Source organism: Poecilia formosa, unplaced genomic scaffold, assembly GCF_000485575.1.
Source record: "Poecilia formosa unplaced genomic scaffold, Poecilia_formosa-5.1.2 Scaffold33, whole genome shotgun sequence".
Lineage (NCBI taxonomy): Eukaryota > Metazoa > Chordata > Actinopteri > Cyprinodontiformes > Poeciliidae > Poecilia > Poecilia formosa.
The window spans coordinates 1,895,834-1,911,690 of NW_006799972.1; the positions used below are offsets into that span (position 1 = coordinate 1,895,834).

Sequence of the window (15,857 nt, forward strand, 5' to 3'; positions counted from 1 at the left end):
GAGCTGAATGCAAGAAGTAAAAACGGACTCCTGCACCAGGTTTTCTGATCTGTGCTGTTTGACGTTACAGAACGTGGGACGTTAACATCAAGACAATCTTGTCTAATTATTCATGTGCTGGGCTCCCCACAATAAATTCTGCATATTATAAATGCATGGCTCTTATATTAATGAACAAAAACCTTCAAAGTTTACAACTTTCCAGCAAAGTCAATCCAGTTCCTCTCTGTTTTTATTTTTTAGTCAATATCTTTCAAATGCTCTCAATTCTTCTTCAAATTACGTGAACGAAAACATAGTAAATCCTCTCTAGTCTTCCCAGTTATATTCCTATTGCATGGTAAAGATGGCCCTAATGACTCCACAGCAGGAGGCTTGGTTGTTTAATGAGCAGGCTCTTCTCCTCTATCGCGATCAAATGAGAACCTAATTTGATTTTCCCTCTTGACCTCTATTCCTCTCTGAAAACAAAGCCCAGGGGATTTATTAAAGGTTGGTGCAGCAGTTGTGAATTTCACACGTGTGTGAAGACGGGAAGAATGATATGCCCTTGAAAACAGAAGGTATGTGAAACTTTTGCCGACATCTACCTTCTTTAAATAGCAATTGTAATGCGTAATACTTTTGCAATTACACAGAAACATGATGTAAATGCAAAATTCACAAGCAGCTCAGATGAGCTTTTACCAGTAGAGTAACAACCAATTTTTTCTGAGATGAATTTCTTAAGTGACAAGTTGTAGTGCACACCAGTGAGGTGACTTCGGTGTGCCGTTTTCATCACAGAGAATAATTGCTTGCACAGGTACCTCTAAACATGCAGAGCATGCATCTTGGAGGGAGATTCGGGACGTTCTCACAGGGATGAAAAGGGGGGAGGGGGGGTATGGCGTAGGACCCCGGGACTCATTCTTTGCCCTCTTTGGGTGTGTTGCTGTACTGCAGTGTAAGCTCAGGCTGGTTGGTTCCAGGTGCTTTCTCCACGTCAAAAGCAAATGGTTTATAAAACGGTTCCAGGCTATTTTTTGTTGGGTTTCAAAGTCAGCAAATGCCATGTGAACTCATTGTACAAAATATGCACTTGGGAACACAGCAGGGCTGACTTGGCAATGAAGAATGCTTCCTAGTTGAATCTGACTCTCCCACACGTGCAGCTTGTGCATTCTTGCCTTGAGCGATGAGCTGCGGTGCTGTTGCATTATTGGGATATGTAGCATGATTGTTACACACCGGTGGGTCATATATAATAAAAACACAAAATTATAATGAGAGTCAAATACAATTGTACAAAGGGTCACTTGCCTGCTACACTTGAAACTGACATCTCTTTAAAATCTGACATTGTAGATGCTACCACGGCTACATGGCTTTGCTTTTTAAACAACAGAGGCCAGAAGATCATCTTGGTTTGTCTCTACAGCGTCTGATGAAAAAAAAAAAAACCTTTCTAATCTGACCATCAGAGTTCAGGACAAGTTGAGTGACTGTTTTGAGAATTCATAGACGTCAGCCCTCATTATTCTACCATTATTACATTTAGGTCAGCTGAAGGACAGAAACAAAATCCAGTCATGACACCTTCTGGTGTTGGGCTCATTCATTCATCAGATGCACAAGGTGGAACCACTGAAGGTTTTGCATTCCCTTTATGGTCCTCCTGACCTGCCTTAGGACTAAATTAAACTCGGAGGGTAGGGAAGGTGCAAGAAAATGTCAGGTAGGAATAAATATAGCCATACCTAAGCAGGATGCAAAATAACCGAGAAAGTTCTTCAGCACTTCTTCAGCACTTACACTTCCAGGAAGAGTTCAGTGTCTTGTTTGTTTTCTGCACTCCTACCCTAGTGATTGAAGAGCTTGTGTGTAACAGAAAATATGTATTATTTAATGCTTTAGACAAGGAAAAAATAGAATAGTAGAGGAAAAGGGCAGTAAGGAATAATGGATACTAAATAGAAGCCAACTACAGAATATTTCAAAAGTAATTTATTTTTTAAAACGTGTGTTTTTTAAACTGCTATCCTCCAGGGGATTAAATGAAGCCAAGCAGGTGATTTTAATATTTGGACCGTATGGTAAAAGTTAGCTCTAACATGAATATTCTCCTTTTTTTATCAAACATTATCACTGAAAGCATTAAAAGTCATTGTTCACATTATCAGCAGCCATAGGTGCAACATTAACTTTCGTCTTAATGCATTCAGTCATTATAACATCTTTTCACCTAAATGTAAAATGTCAGTTTGCTGGTTGCAGAAGAGAAAATGTCAGGAAATTACAAGTCTTGCGGGTTTCATCTGTGGATTTCTGCACAAAATGTCAAGTAAGGTGATCAAACATTTTTGAAATTCTGTTGGACTAAATTATCTTTCCAGAAGCCTCTCTGTCTGCTTTCCTGGGATGAGATGCTACACTGTAAAGAAATGCTCCTTATTTAGAAGTAGAACACTGTCACATTACAAAAGCTGAGGGGGTATAATTTAAAACTGACTTTGTTGAGCTTTATATCAAGCTATTATGTTATTCCTTCATCAACATACTTGGGGTGTTGCTTTGATTCTTTCATGCATGTTTGAGGAGAGCATAGATCTCCCAAGGCAACCATTCGGGGGTACCTAACACTTGCTTGGAGCTGTAGTCTCCAGCTGAGCTTCCGTAGCTCAGAGCACTACTCTCCCACACGGCTCCATCAGACTAGTGGCAGCAGGAATCAGCAAACATCTGGTGAAACTGCACATCTGCTGAGCTTATTGTGAACTATCTCCTTAGTTCCGCGCTCATGAGAATGGCTGTAAGCTGCAAAATGGAGTAGCACTGTTGTGATAACTTGCTTTCGGTGCAGTGTTGTAAAAGGAGCTTCTTAAAGATGCTGCCCCTTTAACTTTTATCTTTTAAGGTGCACATCTGAGACATTTGTCAACATTAGTAAAATAAGGTGGGAATGAAAGTGAAAGTTCGCTTAAACCTCCGTCCTCCTGCTGACTGATCAGAAGAGCCAATAAATGACGACTTTAGTCACTGAAAGCAGCAGCCTGGAGTTTTTTTATTTTATTTTCTGTGGCTTTGTGCGTTCACGCTGTCCTTCAGGGTGATTAAGTGATACACACGGACAGATTACCGTTCGAGTCAGTCAAACTCAGTGGATGTCTTTGCGCTCCTGTCGGCTGGTCAGAGCCGCCGATAGGTCTGTAAGTGTTCGTGGCCTCAGAGACAGCCACGCAACGTTCATTACGCTCGGCCACTTGCCCTGCTGTCTGCTCAGTGTGCCGCTCATGTAGAGAGAGCGCACAGCGCATCCCAGCCAGTCCTCCTCCTCCTCCTCCTCTTCCTCCTCTTCGCTCTCATTCATACCAGGATGGATTTGCCCCGCTAAGAGCGCACAAGTCCACTTCGCCAGCTGGCAAGTTTGAGTGAGAACCACAGCAGACCTGTACTCTATCTCTGACATTCATCTTTTTTTTATTATTATTATTTTTATTTTTTATCTTCTCTCTAATTTCGGAGTCGTAACATTAAGAAAATGATAGCAGCCCGACTATATCCACGGGCTGTCCTCCTGCTCTGCTTTATCTCTTCCGCCGCCTGCAATACGTTCGCGTTCACCGAGGAGCCCTTCGACAGAGCCGTGAAGGCGGACAGCTACTGCAGTCGGGTTTTACGGGCTCAGAGCAATAGGAAGGAGACCAACAACGAGTTTCAACTCCAGGTTGAGGGGGAGCCTGAGCGGTACCAGCCGGGCAGCACATACAGAGGTGGGTGATGTACGAAGAACAACTCCGTCTGCAAAACTTGAAACAAGTTCTCTTGCGATTTAGCTCCAGTGCATAACAAGATGCCGTTTCACAAATACGTCGGCTCGACACGGACACGGTTGCATCAACTTCGGTTGATTTATTTATTTTTTGTCTCCAGCCAAAGTGCGCACCGCAAACAATATGCCATCTGCTTTTGTGACCCTTTGGGTTAAAGTCATTCTGAAAAACGTGTCATAAGTGATCATTTCTGTAGCTTTTAGTTCTGAGAATATCTGAATTGTGAAAAGATGTGTCATGCAAATCACCACCTACTATGAAAATTACTAAGTGTCCTTAAAATATTTCTTGAAAGTGACATCTAAATGGATAAGAATATTATGTCTGATTTAAAATACACAAATAATTTGTCATGAAGGCTTTGCATAGCTGCCAGTCTTTTTTGTAATGTTAACTTACCAAAATGAAATAAATCTGAATCTCCAGATAACGGAAATGTATTATTCTGTAGTCTTAGGTGATAGATTGTTGACTGAGCCCTTTGTTTCTGTTCGGATTCAAGACTGTAGTTTACTCTAATTCTCCGTAAATTGAAGGTTGCTGTTACTCTTGTTTTTTCTCATCAAGTGAGTCTGACTGCAACCAGCCCGTCTTACTTTAGAGGATTTACCCTCATTGCCCTGAAGGAAGGTGCAGAAGGAGACAAGGATGAAGACTATGCTGGGAATTTCCAGGTATGGAATCAGCTGAAAATAGAGATATAGATAGACTGTACTCAGAAAAAAAAAAAAAAAGAATCTAGTTTAAAAAATATATTGTACAACTAAAGGATGATATTGTATTCTGTGGAAGATATATTACATTCACTGTCAGTGGCTGAAAATGCTACCCACATGTTGGAACTGAAAGTTGCACCATCTTTCATCTGCGCTCCAAAGCAAGCGCTGTGTTTGACTTCAGTTGTCTCGCTTTTAAATTGTTTGGTCTGGATGGTTCCACCTCACATGTTGCAACAGGCTAGATTTAGAATATGAGAAGAGCCAACCGTCAGCCTGCTCTTCTCATATTCCAGGCCTGTTGGCCTTGAAACGTGTAAAGTCTAATAAATCTTTGTTTTGTTTTTTTTCATATGTGATGATGTATCGGGTGTAGTGTACAATTAGAACTGTTCACAGTATAATTAGAGTTTTATGAAACCAGGTTCAGCCTGAGTAATAAATGGAAGAGGCAGGGATCAGAGAGAGGCCAGAAGTTCAAAAAGAAGAAAAAAAAAATGAGAAGAGAGCTGGTGCCGCCACGGTATGCTAATGTGTTGATGGACAAATGCGTGGGGCTTTTGTAATTATAATGCAGTGCAAGATGTGGTGTGTGGTCTACAAAATATCTTCTTGCTGCCTGTGTATAATTATGTGAGAGATAAAATTGCTAAGGTGGTCAGTTTCATTTCAAATACAAGCTTATTTGGCTAGAGTGCTCATCTCCAACATTAAAATTTGATAACTGACAGATCAGCTCAACAAGAATGACTTATTCCTCGAGTTTATTACACTGACCCAGTGTTGCAACACCGAAGGCTGTGATCAAGGTTTTGGAGTGGCTATCCATTCGTCAGGTGGTTGGCAAATCAATCATCAGAACCTCCTGATACCAGCTTCTTCATTAGTTACTCAGAAAAATTCATATAAAGATGTTATTTTCAAGGATTTGATGAGAACTGAGTTGGTATTTTGGGTTGCATCATTCTGAAAGTGGCAGAATTACTAAACACAGAGAAAAAAAAAATCTAATTTACAATCTAGTATACCTCTACATAGAACTATAATTTATTTTTTTAGGGCTGTAAAATATCAGAAAAATGTTATTGATTAATATTGTAATTATGGTACTGGTTGTGATTAACCACTGCTGTAAGTTTCAGCATCTCAGCCACTTAAATCACAGTATATGAAATAATGTTGTGAAAGTCCATACAGTTAGCTTATTGTTATTATATTGTTGAATTCCTAGGTCTGAATATATTGCACTTAAAAACATATACAGTGCACTAGCAAAGAATGCATTTGTGGTTGTAATGTTGTTGGCATTGCAATGGGAGCTGAGATTTTGTTATCGCGCAGATAAATCAGTTTTTAAACTGATAAAAACCGATTGTTTATATCGGTGGAGAAATGTTAGAAATCCCACGTTGAAGCTTGTGGGGCTTTGGCATTTTGAGCTGCTATCCTTTTAAAAGGAACCTGCAGTATAATTCATGTGGAAATTTGCACAGCAGTCCCCCAGTGGCTGTAGTTAAACTCACTGCTGTGCTGTGGCATCTGTGAACTTTGACTTAAAGGAGAGGGGTATTTCATTTTTGTCGTATTATGTACGCATCATCTCTCATTATTCAGTGCTAACGTTGGAACATCTTGCTATTATTTTTATTTGCAACAGATTTCGCGCTGTTTATATGCGGTGGCGGTTTCCAGTGTACGTCTTCTTAACCTTATGTCGGCGTGTGATCAGAAACATTAGGTTAAAAATGAGAATATTTCTCTGCTGAAATCAGTCATACTGCTGCACACCATGTTTGAGTGTGGAGTGTCGAGAAGGTGAGATGAAATAAGCAGATGTGTGACCAAAGCTTTTTTAGATGCAAGTATAAAAAGATAGTGCTGGGACCTGCTTTTGATTATACTCCTGCCAGGATTTTAGAAGCTACGGCCCTCTTTCAAAGTAATCTGTCTTTTTTTTTTCTGTCAATACAGGACAGAGCTTCAAAAAACAACTATCTCTCTATCATCAGCTGGCCAATCAGTCTTTCATGTTTGAAGTCCTTTATTCCATGCAAGCAAAAAAAAAAAAAGCTCACAAATTCATTATTTTCAAAATAAGTTGAGTTGACTGGGGCTTAGTTGTGGAAAGAAAGGAACGAAGAGAGATGCTACAACAGAAGACGTCAAGGTTTATTTAACATACAGCTCATTTGAAATCTGCTGGTGTGCCCGATCCCAGCCATCTCTGAACAGCTCCTGACTTGATGAAAAGCACTTTTATTGAGCTCTCTGGGGAGGTCAGCTGCCACTGTGTGTGTCTGTGTGGTTTTTGGCAAGACTGTAAAGCAGCAGGGAATGTTGGCGTTGTCTGGTGAGACATTACTCCTCAGCAGGCTGACGAAATTGGACAAGAAAAGGAAAATTGTTTTTGTGACTGCATAAAGGGATGACATTATCAACATGATCTGGATTTAGTAGATTTGCCTGTTGGGTTGAAAGTCTGCTTTTTGCTTCACCATATTTGGTTTTTTGTATTGGTTTTGGTAGGTTTTGCTAGGGCTTGACCAGCAGCTACAGCAAAACTAAGAAGATTCTAAAACAGAATAAAGTCATGGGTCATTTTACAGCAAATTAGTTGGTTCTTTGTGAACATGGTGTTCAATGCATTGCCGCAAGACTCTGCTGGTTTTAACATATGTTGTGGCTCTACCAGACTGGTTGAGGATGCCTCTTTGAAACCATGGGAACATACACAGAAGTGGGGATGTAATCTGTTAGACCCAGACAGGCTAAATACACAGAACATGCATGGACACACACACTCACACAGCTCACGGCCTGCTTGACTTACTCTTCCTTTGACTTCTCCTAACACACACAGACACACACACCCACCAACTTTTGAAGGGAACTCGTTCATAACATGGCATGACAAAGGAAATTCTCCGCTGACAGCTTTATGGAGTGAGAAAGTTCCTCATCTTTACTTCCCCTGATGTCTCTTCCTATCAGACACATATTTGGTTTCTGGGGAGTGAATATTAGCTCGCCGGCACAGCTTATCTAGTTTTGTGTGCAGTTAAAATCAGCAAGAAATTCAACACATAAAGCGGTTGCCACAGAAGAGACGCCATCATGTATTATGAAGCTTGTCTGCCTTGTGTGCAGATGTTTTTGTCTTGGCTGGGTGGTGTTTTTCTGTCATTGCCTTTCAGCCATCATGCTGAAAGGCATGAGGGCTGAAAAATAGATAAAACATCTATTTTTCCAGGGGATCATGGAAACCCTTTTGGTGATCCAATTTTAGATGATGCACTCTTTTGACCTGGTAAGGAAAGCTGATGCCAATCTAATCTAATGGTACTACGACTACAAACTGTACTGAGTGACCTCATGGAGTTGCTCATGCGATGACTAAAAGTAAAGTTTTCAAAAATGGTTCCTGGACTCAAAGATTGATATATGGTGAGGAGCTCATTCATCCTGGAGTGGCTTAGATGGAGTTCTTGGCCATCTGCAGCAACAGAAGCACTTTGAAGAGGTTTTCAAGCATCTGGCTTGAAAACCTTTCAGATATCTCTTTTATATTTTACTCAGAAGATAAAACTGATGGTATATGTGTTGGCTGGACTTGAAATACCTCACTATCCAGGGGCTGAACAATGTAAAAAGTGAATGATTTAAGACTGAGGTAACGATAGGGGTGAACACTATGTAGATTTTAAACTGTGAAGGATTAGATCATTTAGCATAGAAAACATGGTCTGTTCAGTCCATTTATGTGCTTTACATCAAATTTAACAAGTTTTTAGTCTCGTCTGTGTGTTCTTGGTTCATTAACGGTCGTGCTTGTTAAACACCGCTTCTGCTGAAGGTGCATTTCATTTTGCCCCTTTGCCGTATCTCACCTTTGTCATTTTTTATTTATTTTTTTACCATGTCATTCATGGTATATTTGGTTCCAACAACTTGTCAGTAAAAACCTGCCATATCAGTGACTACATTGACTCTCTCCAAATTTTTTTCATGGCCATCTTGGTTTAACTTTTAAAAGCATGGGCTCCATTTTTCTTGTTCAGCCAGGAATAATTTCAAACTAAGAGGATTTGTAAGTGTGAAGTTCTAATAGGCACCAAAATCAAAACTAACAATTATTCTAGTAAATACCACTACTTTATAGTTTTAGTGAAAAGTTTACCTAATAATCTTGCAAGTTCTCCAACTCAGGGTGGAAGAAAAGCCTCAAACTCAATATTGTTCAATACATAAGGAATGAGTGGATATTAGGAAAATATGGATCCATTACAACCACATGCTTTTAATAGAAAAGCGCTTTCTAGAAAGTATTAGCCAAATTAATCTATTTTTACATTGTTTTTTTTTTTACATTAATGTATGTCTGCCTTGATTGCAAGGTAAACATTGCTCCCAATAAATATAGTATGTAACAGTTTTTCATGTTTAATGATGTGCTCTGAAAAGAAAGAGAATTGTTTAATTTTCATGTCTTGCATTAAGTACAAACCATAATGTAAATTCATAGCCTATGGCAATGCAGTGTAAACTGGACAGCATGCAGCCATTGAGAGATTTGACATGACCTTTCATGTATACTCTCAACTGACTTATACAAGGATAGAGGTTTTCATTTGCTATCGCTAAAGTCTGCCTGTAGCATTGGCATCTGTTTCTGAAAATTATGCAAAGGTACTCCAAAAGGGAGTGGTATTGATGTCATAGATGATGGTCACATTGTAATGAGTAGATCACTGCACATCTTTTGTGGGTTTTCAGGTATCTAATTGCTAGTATCTGTGAAATTACTCAGTTCAGGGTCAATCAATGAATCAGCACAGGGTCAAGAGCACAGCAGCATAATTAATACACATGGGGAGTAAAGGCGGAGAAAGTATTCTGATCACAAAGAGCAGCTGCCATAGCACAACATTTTGCATTTTGACCACCTTTGTGCTAGCTTTGATGAAAGGATAGCTTTGATGAAAGGATGTCAGTATATGTAGAGTAGGCAACACAGTTTAGGGATGTAAGGGGTAATCCACTTTGACCATTAGTAATAGTAAAAGTGTCAGATGATGACCATAAAGGGAAGATTCTCAAATGTTCAACAAAAGGAGACGTAAAATGAGAGGTAAACAGGATGGCTAAATCTGAGTAGTGTTGTTGAAAACACAAGATTTTCCATGATATTACATTGATGAAACACTAGAAGAATCTGGTGAAAACTCAAGTCTGACCAGTTGAGACTCTCTCATTTCTGACAAGACTCAAACTAAAACGTATGTTGGCCTTCCATGTTTATGACAGTAAGACAGAAAATATGTGAAATATTGTCTGACATATGACAAGTACAAAGTCGGCCTAACCCTTCTCATCTCCTCAATAGTCTGTGAAGGAGGTGCATGAGAAGATGATTGTTTGACCAGGTGAGATGAAGGGAGTCATCCAGTTTGAATTTACACCTAGGGTTCATAACACAGTAAAGGTCTTTTGCTGTAGCAACCTTCCAGACCACTCAATTCCTCTGGTTCGGGCCTACTCTGATTTGGAACAAACTTCTTGAAAACTGCAAAAATGCTGAAAAATGAATTCCTTCAAATACATTTGTTCAGTTGTCATTGTTTATTAATAACTTGAACATTATATTTTGCAGTCTGTTCTTCAACTTTTCAAGGCTTTCCTTTATTTTGCCATGGCAGTGATGTTTTCTTTTTTGTAACTTTATTTTATTTTTAATCAGTTAAAACACTCACTTGGCCTGTTGCTGAGATATGCTATACTAAACAAAAATTCCCAATATTTTAGAATTTTATTTGATCAGATTGCCATATTTTGTTCCCTTTCCTGCAGCAAATGCTTTTGTCAGAAGGGTTTTTGTCTGACCAGTGGCTAAATCCACTGACGTGACGTTGTTGAATTCTTGTCTGAGTGTATTTGTGTTTATCGCTGATTTATTTGCGTTTGGTTGTGTTGCAGATAATTGACGAGGAAGAAACACAGTTCATGACCAATTGCCCCCCTGCAGTGACAGAGAGCACTCCTCGCAGGCGGAGCAATATCCAGGTTTTTTGGACTGCGCCCCCTAGTGGCACCGGCTGTGTTCTTCTAAAGTACGTATAAAGCGGTGGATGTTGAGCCTGTCTAGCAGAGACAAGTCCTCAGCTCCAAAACTTACAGACACATTGCGCTCTAGAGGCGCTTTCCCACTAGAGCGCCTCTAACCGGTATGGACCCGGTTCACCCTGGCCAGATTCATTTTCCATTAGCAGATCCAGTAAGGCTCTGCCTGGCGGTTCTCAGATTTTTTTGCCTGCTTCTGCAGTAATACTAGCCTCACTGAGCCAGGTATGGCACCAAAGTGATTTGGTTGACAGTTGACCACATTCCCTCATTGGCCACTGATTACTTCAGGCAAACTCCAAACAACATAGTTTGGAGCTTGGACTGTGGACATGGCGTCTGCTATCAGAGAGCTATTTAGTACAGAGGAGCATAATTATGACTAGCGCCAGGAACAAATGCTTTAAGTTTTTGGACCATGATTTAGCAGACCTGCTAGCAGCTTGTCTTTCAGAAGAACGAACAGCAATAAAAACGAGAGAAACGATGCAGCTGTGGTCAGAGTTCTGTCAGAGCTGCAGTTTTGAGCCAACAGTGTGAAACATCAGAACTACATGATATTAGCTTGTGGATCTTTTGTTGTTTTTCTTTTCGCAAGTTCACTCAGTGGACTGTGGCTGCCCGCAAGGTTAAACGTAGAGTAAGGAGTGTAAAAAATAATAAACATCAGGTTGTTAATGGCATTGAAGCTGATACCTAAAGGCTGTTAAGACTTTTCCTGTGGGAATTTCAAAATTTTGGACATTTTGAGATCAATCAAAATTTAACAGAATTATTCTGCACTGGACTTAATATAATTTAAATCACAACTTGTCAAGTCATACCAAGGTTTTTTTTTTTTTTTGCCTCTCTTGCATTATTAGCATTAGGAGCAAAGAATTAAATAAACAAGAACAAATACATTAATAACTAAAGCTCCTGAAATTTCAGAATAACGCCAAGCTAAAAACATATTCGACTAAAAGTGTTTTCAGAAAAAGGTACATATAAATAAAAAAAAAAAAAATAAAACACATTTAACTGTAAAGGATGATAACTGTAAAGGATAAAAAAACAACATATATATAAAACTCTGTCTTTCTCATGATTATTTAAAAATAGTTCTTAGAGGTAAAATAAAATCTGTTAAATATTGCTGGTTGAAATGTCTGGCCTTTAGTTCTTTAGTTTTTTTTTATCACTTTTGAGCCAGTTTTAATCTGTCACTTCCCAATGCAAAAATGCATAAAAATGCACACTGTTCAATCAAAATTTTATTCCTTTGGCAAAGTTAACTATTTACTGCCCGTTTTAGATGCAAAACTGAGTGCCATAAAACAATTTGGAAGCTTTAAACCTGTATGGGTTTGTCTGCTTAAAGATGGGTGACAGAAATCTATTTATTTTTATCCTTTTTGTTCCTGTTGCAAAACTAGTGCAGGTGGTGGAAAGATACCGTGGGATCTCAATTCACAGCAGACTGAGATCAATGTGTTATTTAACTGCTAATGCATACTGTTTTTCTGTTATGTCGCTTGATGATACAAAGGAGCAATGACATGTTGCACTTCTACTAATGCATACTTTGATTTGAATGTTGAGGTATGACGAGTTTTCTTTGTGCTCTGTGTTTTTTTTTCTTTCTCCCTAAAAATAACCTCTGAGCTTTTCTTTGGTTTGCTTGCTGCTCTTTTTTCCTGTCCTCTTACTTTATTTTCATGCACACCCCTTTTTGCTGTGTTCTTCACCTCATTTACACAGAGACCAGTGGGGAGATGGCAATGTATTCAGTAAAATGCAAGGACAGAGGGGAAAATGGTTCAGAAGTGTGACACTGCATTCAGCTCATGAAGAGCTTCAGCTTTAATACGAGTGCAGAGAGAAATGGGGACAAAGACACAGAGAAGCCTTTGGTTTAAAAAGAGGTTGCCTGTGAGAATCATAATTACAGGCTGGCAGTAATTATTTGTCTCAGCGCTTACCTGCAAGACAATTATGATGATAGTAAGGTTTTCCAAAGACTCTGCATTGAAACAGCTCGAAAATCTTAGTAGTGGCATTGATTAGAAAAGTTCATCTCCTGTGTTTGTAAAGTGAAGGAAACAAAATTGGGTATTTCACACTCATACATACAGTATATATATGACTAAAACAGTCAGGTGTATAGAAAAAACTTACAGCCAACATATACCGTATTATTTGGACAATAAGCCGCTACTTTTTTCCCCCCACGCTTTAGCCCGGTGCGGCATGTCTGTAGATTTTTCTTCCACCACCAGGGGGTGCTTTAGCAGGAAGTGAGTCATTGGAAGTTAAAATTGGAAATCAAAGACGAGAGTGCTAATTTTAATTTAGAACAAGCACATGCTAGCAGCAGGCACAAGAAATTACTTCAAACTCATACCACCTCATCATGGAAACAACAGAAGAAGTTCATATGCTGCTCTTAAGTTGAGGGCTATCGATATCCGCTGCTTGTAAGCTCGGCATGAAGGAATCCATGGTTCGGTGTTGGAGACGCCCTTAATAGCAGATTTATTGTGAAAAACCGAGAGCTGCGGAGATACCAGCGGCTTGTAGCTCGGTGAGGCTTATATATATCTCTGTTTCCAGTTTAAAAAAAACAAACAAACAAACACAAAAAAAAAAACTTTGTAGGTGCTTGCAGCTTATGGTAAGGTGCGCTCTGTAGTCCGGAAAATACGGTACACAAAAATCGAAAAAGAAAAGTGACTTGAGATTAGTAAAAGGACATAAGACTTGTCGCCTCAGAGGGCAGTGTAAATGTTTGTTTTTAATTTTACTTCACATATCTCAAGCCCTTTGTCTACAGGGTGCCTGCCTCTAGAATATTATTGGTTATCAGCAGAAGACCTGCACTGAAAATTGCAAGTGTGTGTACACAATGAGTAGGTTTGTGTGTTTCTAAAAGCTTCAGAGAGCATGACTGACATGTTGTACCCTAAACTTTGCTGTTTGACAGTATAATTATTGCTATTATTGCTCTTTCAGATGGAAAAAACCGAGCCTTGTGGTATGATTTTGTCCATGATGATAGGGCCAGGCCTGGGTGCACATTCTACATCATAAACTCAGAGAATAGAGTTAAAAGTTTCAAATCTATTTTAAGATTTCTGATGTGAAGCAGTAAGATGGGGCAAGCCTTTCTTCGCCATGTGTCAGCTATACCATCATCTTTAGCTCTACAATGTTATAGATATTGACTTAAACTGACACTTCTCCAATTATCCTGTTAAAGTCATCTGGGTATTTCAACACTTTATTAGTGCTGTTCTGTTCTCTATAAGGCATAAAACGCAGAGTTCAGTCACAGTTTAATAGAAATGTTACACAAGGCGCTGGTCTTTCTTGGCTAAACAGTTTGGGTCAGTACAGTAGAAACGCCAGCTGGCAGAGAGCATGTCCACAGTAAGATGTTTAAACATAGCTTAAAACTGCCAAAGAGGGATGAAACAAATGCCTGTGCTGAAATTGAAAAGATGTTGAGAAAACGTATTTTTGCAAGTGTCTAAAAACTGACATTAAAATTCAGGATTTTTTTAATAATTTCAATCGTTATGTTTTATTGTCTAAATAACATAACAGTGCATGCAGATACACATTTTTAAAAGTGTTTCTCTAATGGGAACAATCACACCATAAAATACAAAACAGATTAAGGGTAATAAAGGTTCTCAACATGGGTGCGAATATGTTGCATTTGTGATCTTGTGCACTTACACATAGTACATAATATGTGACAGTAATCATCAGACTCACAGTAACATGGAAATATAAATGGTGCAAAGCTGACCATCCATATGTGGAAGTGCAATTGGACTAAGAGAAAATATCAGCATCAGCTATGCAAAATAAGGAGTGTTCTGCTTTTCATAAGGATTTTTTTGACCAGGACTTTTGTAGGTTCCCAGAACAGATGTTGGTTAGTTTATTGCAGCAAGTGTCTTTGAAATTCATACTTAAAGTCCTATCCTCTTGGGGCCTTTTACGTTTTTAAAAATAACACTTTTGGGCTGCATAAGTTGCAGTTTTAACATCTTTCAATTCTCTTTCGTTTTAAACTATTTTTGCGTTTTTCAATTTTACCAACAGCAGGCTTCAAAAGTTGGTGTAAAATGTGTTTGTGTGAGAGGGAGAGGAAACTGCAAGTGTACAAGGTGAAGAGACTAGATATCTCTGGACATGATTCACAGTCAAAAATATTTTTCTTTTTTCTTTTTTTTAGAAGGAAACTTGATATATTTGGCTAGTGTGCATTTCTGCATTTCTGCAAACTGAAGAAACCTTTTCAGATTTTCTGTTGCTAGAGAAATCAATTAAAATATGACACAGAACTTTTGGACATGACATAATCCACTGTTAGTTAACTCAAGTGCTCTAAAGCTACCCGCCCTGTTATTATCAGTTCTTAATTTTAATGCTTTTCTTCAACATGTCAACGTGTTTTAGCAGCTAAAAAACATGGTTTGAGTCGAGACAGGCTATCGAGACCAAATGCAGAGACAACATTTTTAAGGCAATGACAATCTCCTCACAATAAAGCAAACTTCTTGGATAAACAGCAATTCTCAAGGTGCTTAATAGGGTTTTTGTTTTTGGTAAACTATAAAAATCAAGCAGATCTAATTACCATAAAGAGCACGTTCAACTAGTCAAGTCAAGAGGTGCTAAATCCCCGTGGTTAATTATACCTTTGTTGCTTCACACAACCAGAGCGAGGCACATTGCTGTCACCATTAAAGTTGCCATACTCTTTTTATATTCCCATTTGTAGGTGAGAAGCAATTTATTTGTAATTTTCCTCTCTAGCATGGATGTTTGTGTGATGCACTTTAATAGGCAGTCTGAGTGCATCATAGATTACATGAGTACTACAAGCACACACAGTTGTCATAGTCTGTTTATTGTAATAAAAATCGTATGATGATCAAAAAGACGTATAAATAGAAATTGAATGTGTTCTTACGCCCAAAATACTCATTTCATTCAACTTAACTGAGCTAGTGGAACAAAATAATTACATTTTCTTCCCTGGGTTGTTGTAAAAGATGAAAGAGCTAAGAGAATAATTTGATTGAAGGTTACATTTAGAGGAGATACAACAAAACGAGTTTTTATACACAAATTTGATGACCTTTGTCTTGCTCTTTTATCTTCTCTTTCTCATTTTTAGTCTATTATTTCTCTGGAACAAGACCCAACACCACTTGCG

At 38.7% G+C, this 15,857-nt stretch overlaps 1 protein-coding gene across 1 annotated transcript in view; it reads left to right on the forward strand.

The window, feature by feature from the left end:
- The first annotated feature begins 3,332 nt into the window (after positions 1-3,332).
- The window catches only part of LOC103136606 (spondin-1-like), an 18,397-nt gene continuing 5,872 nt past the window's right edge, over positions 3,333-15,857 (forward strand). Inside the window, exons 1-3 of the mRNA XM_016670354.1 lie at positions 3,333-3,752; positions 4,380-4,486; positions 10,502-10,635. Of these exons, the coding sequence (XP_016525840.1) occupies positions 3,521-3,752; positions 4,380-4,486; positions 10,502-10,635 (473 nt within the window). The 5' untranslated portion in view covers positions 3,333-3,520. The remainder of the gene's footprint in view (positions 3,753-4,379; positions 4,487-10,501; positions 10,636-15,857) is intronic.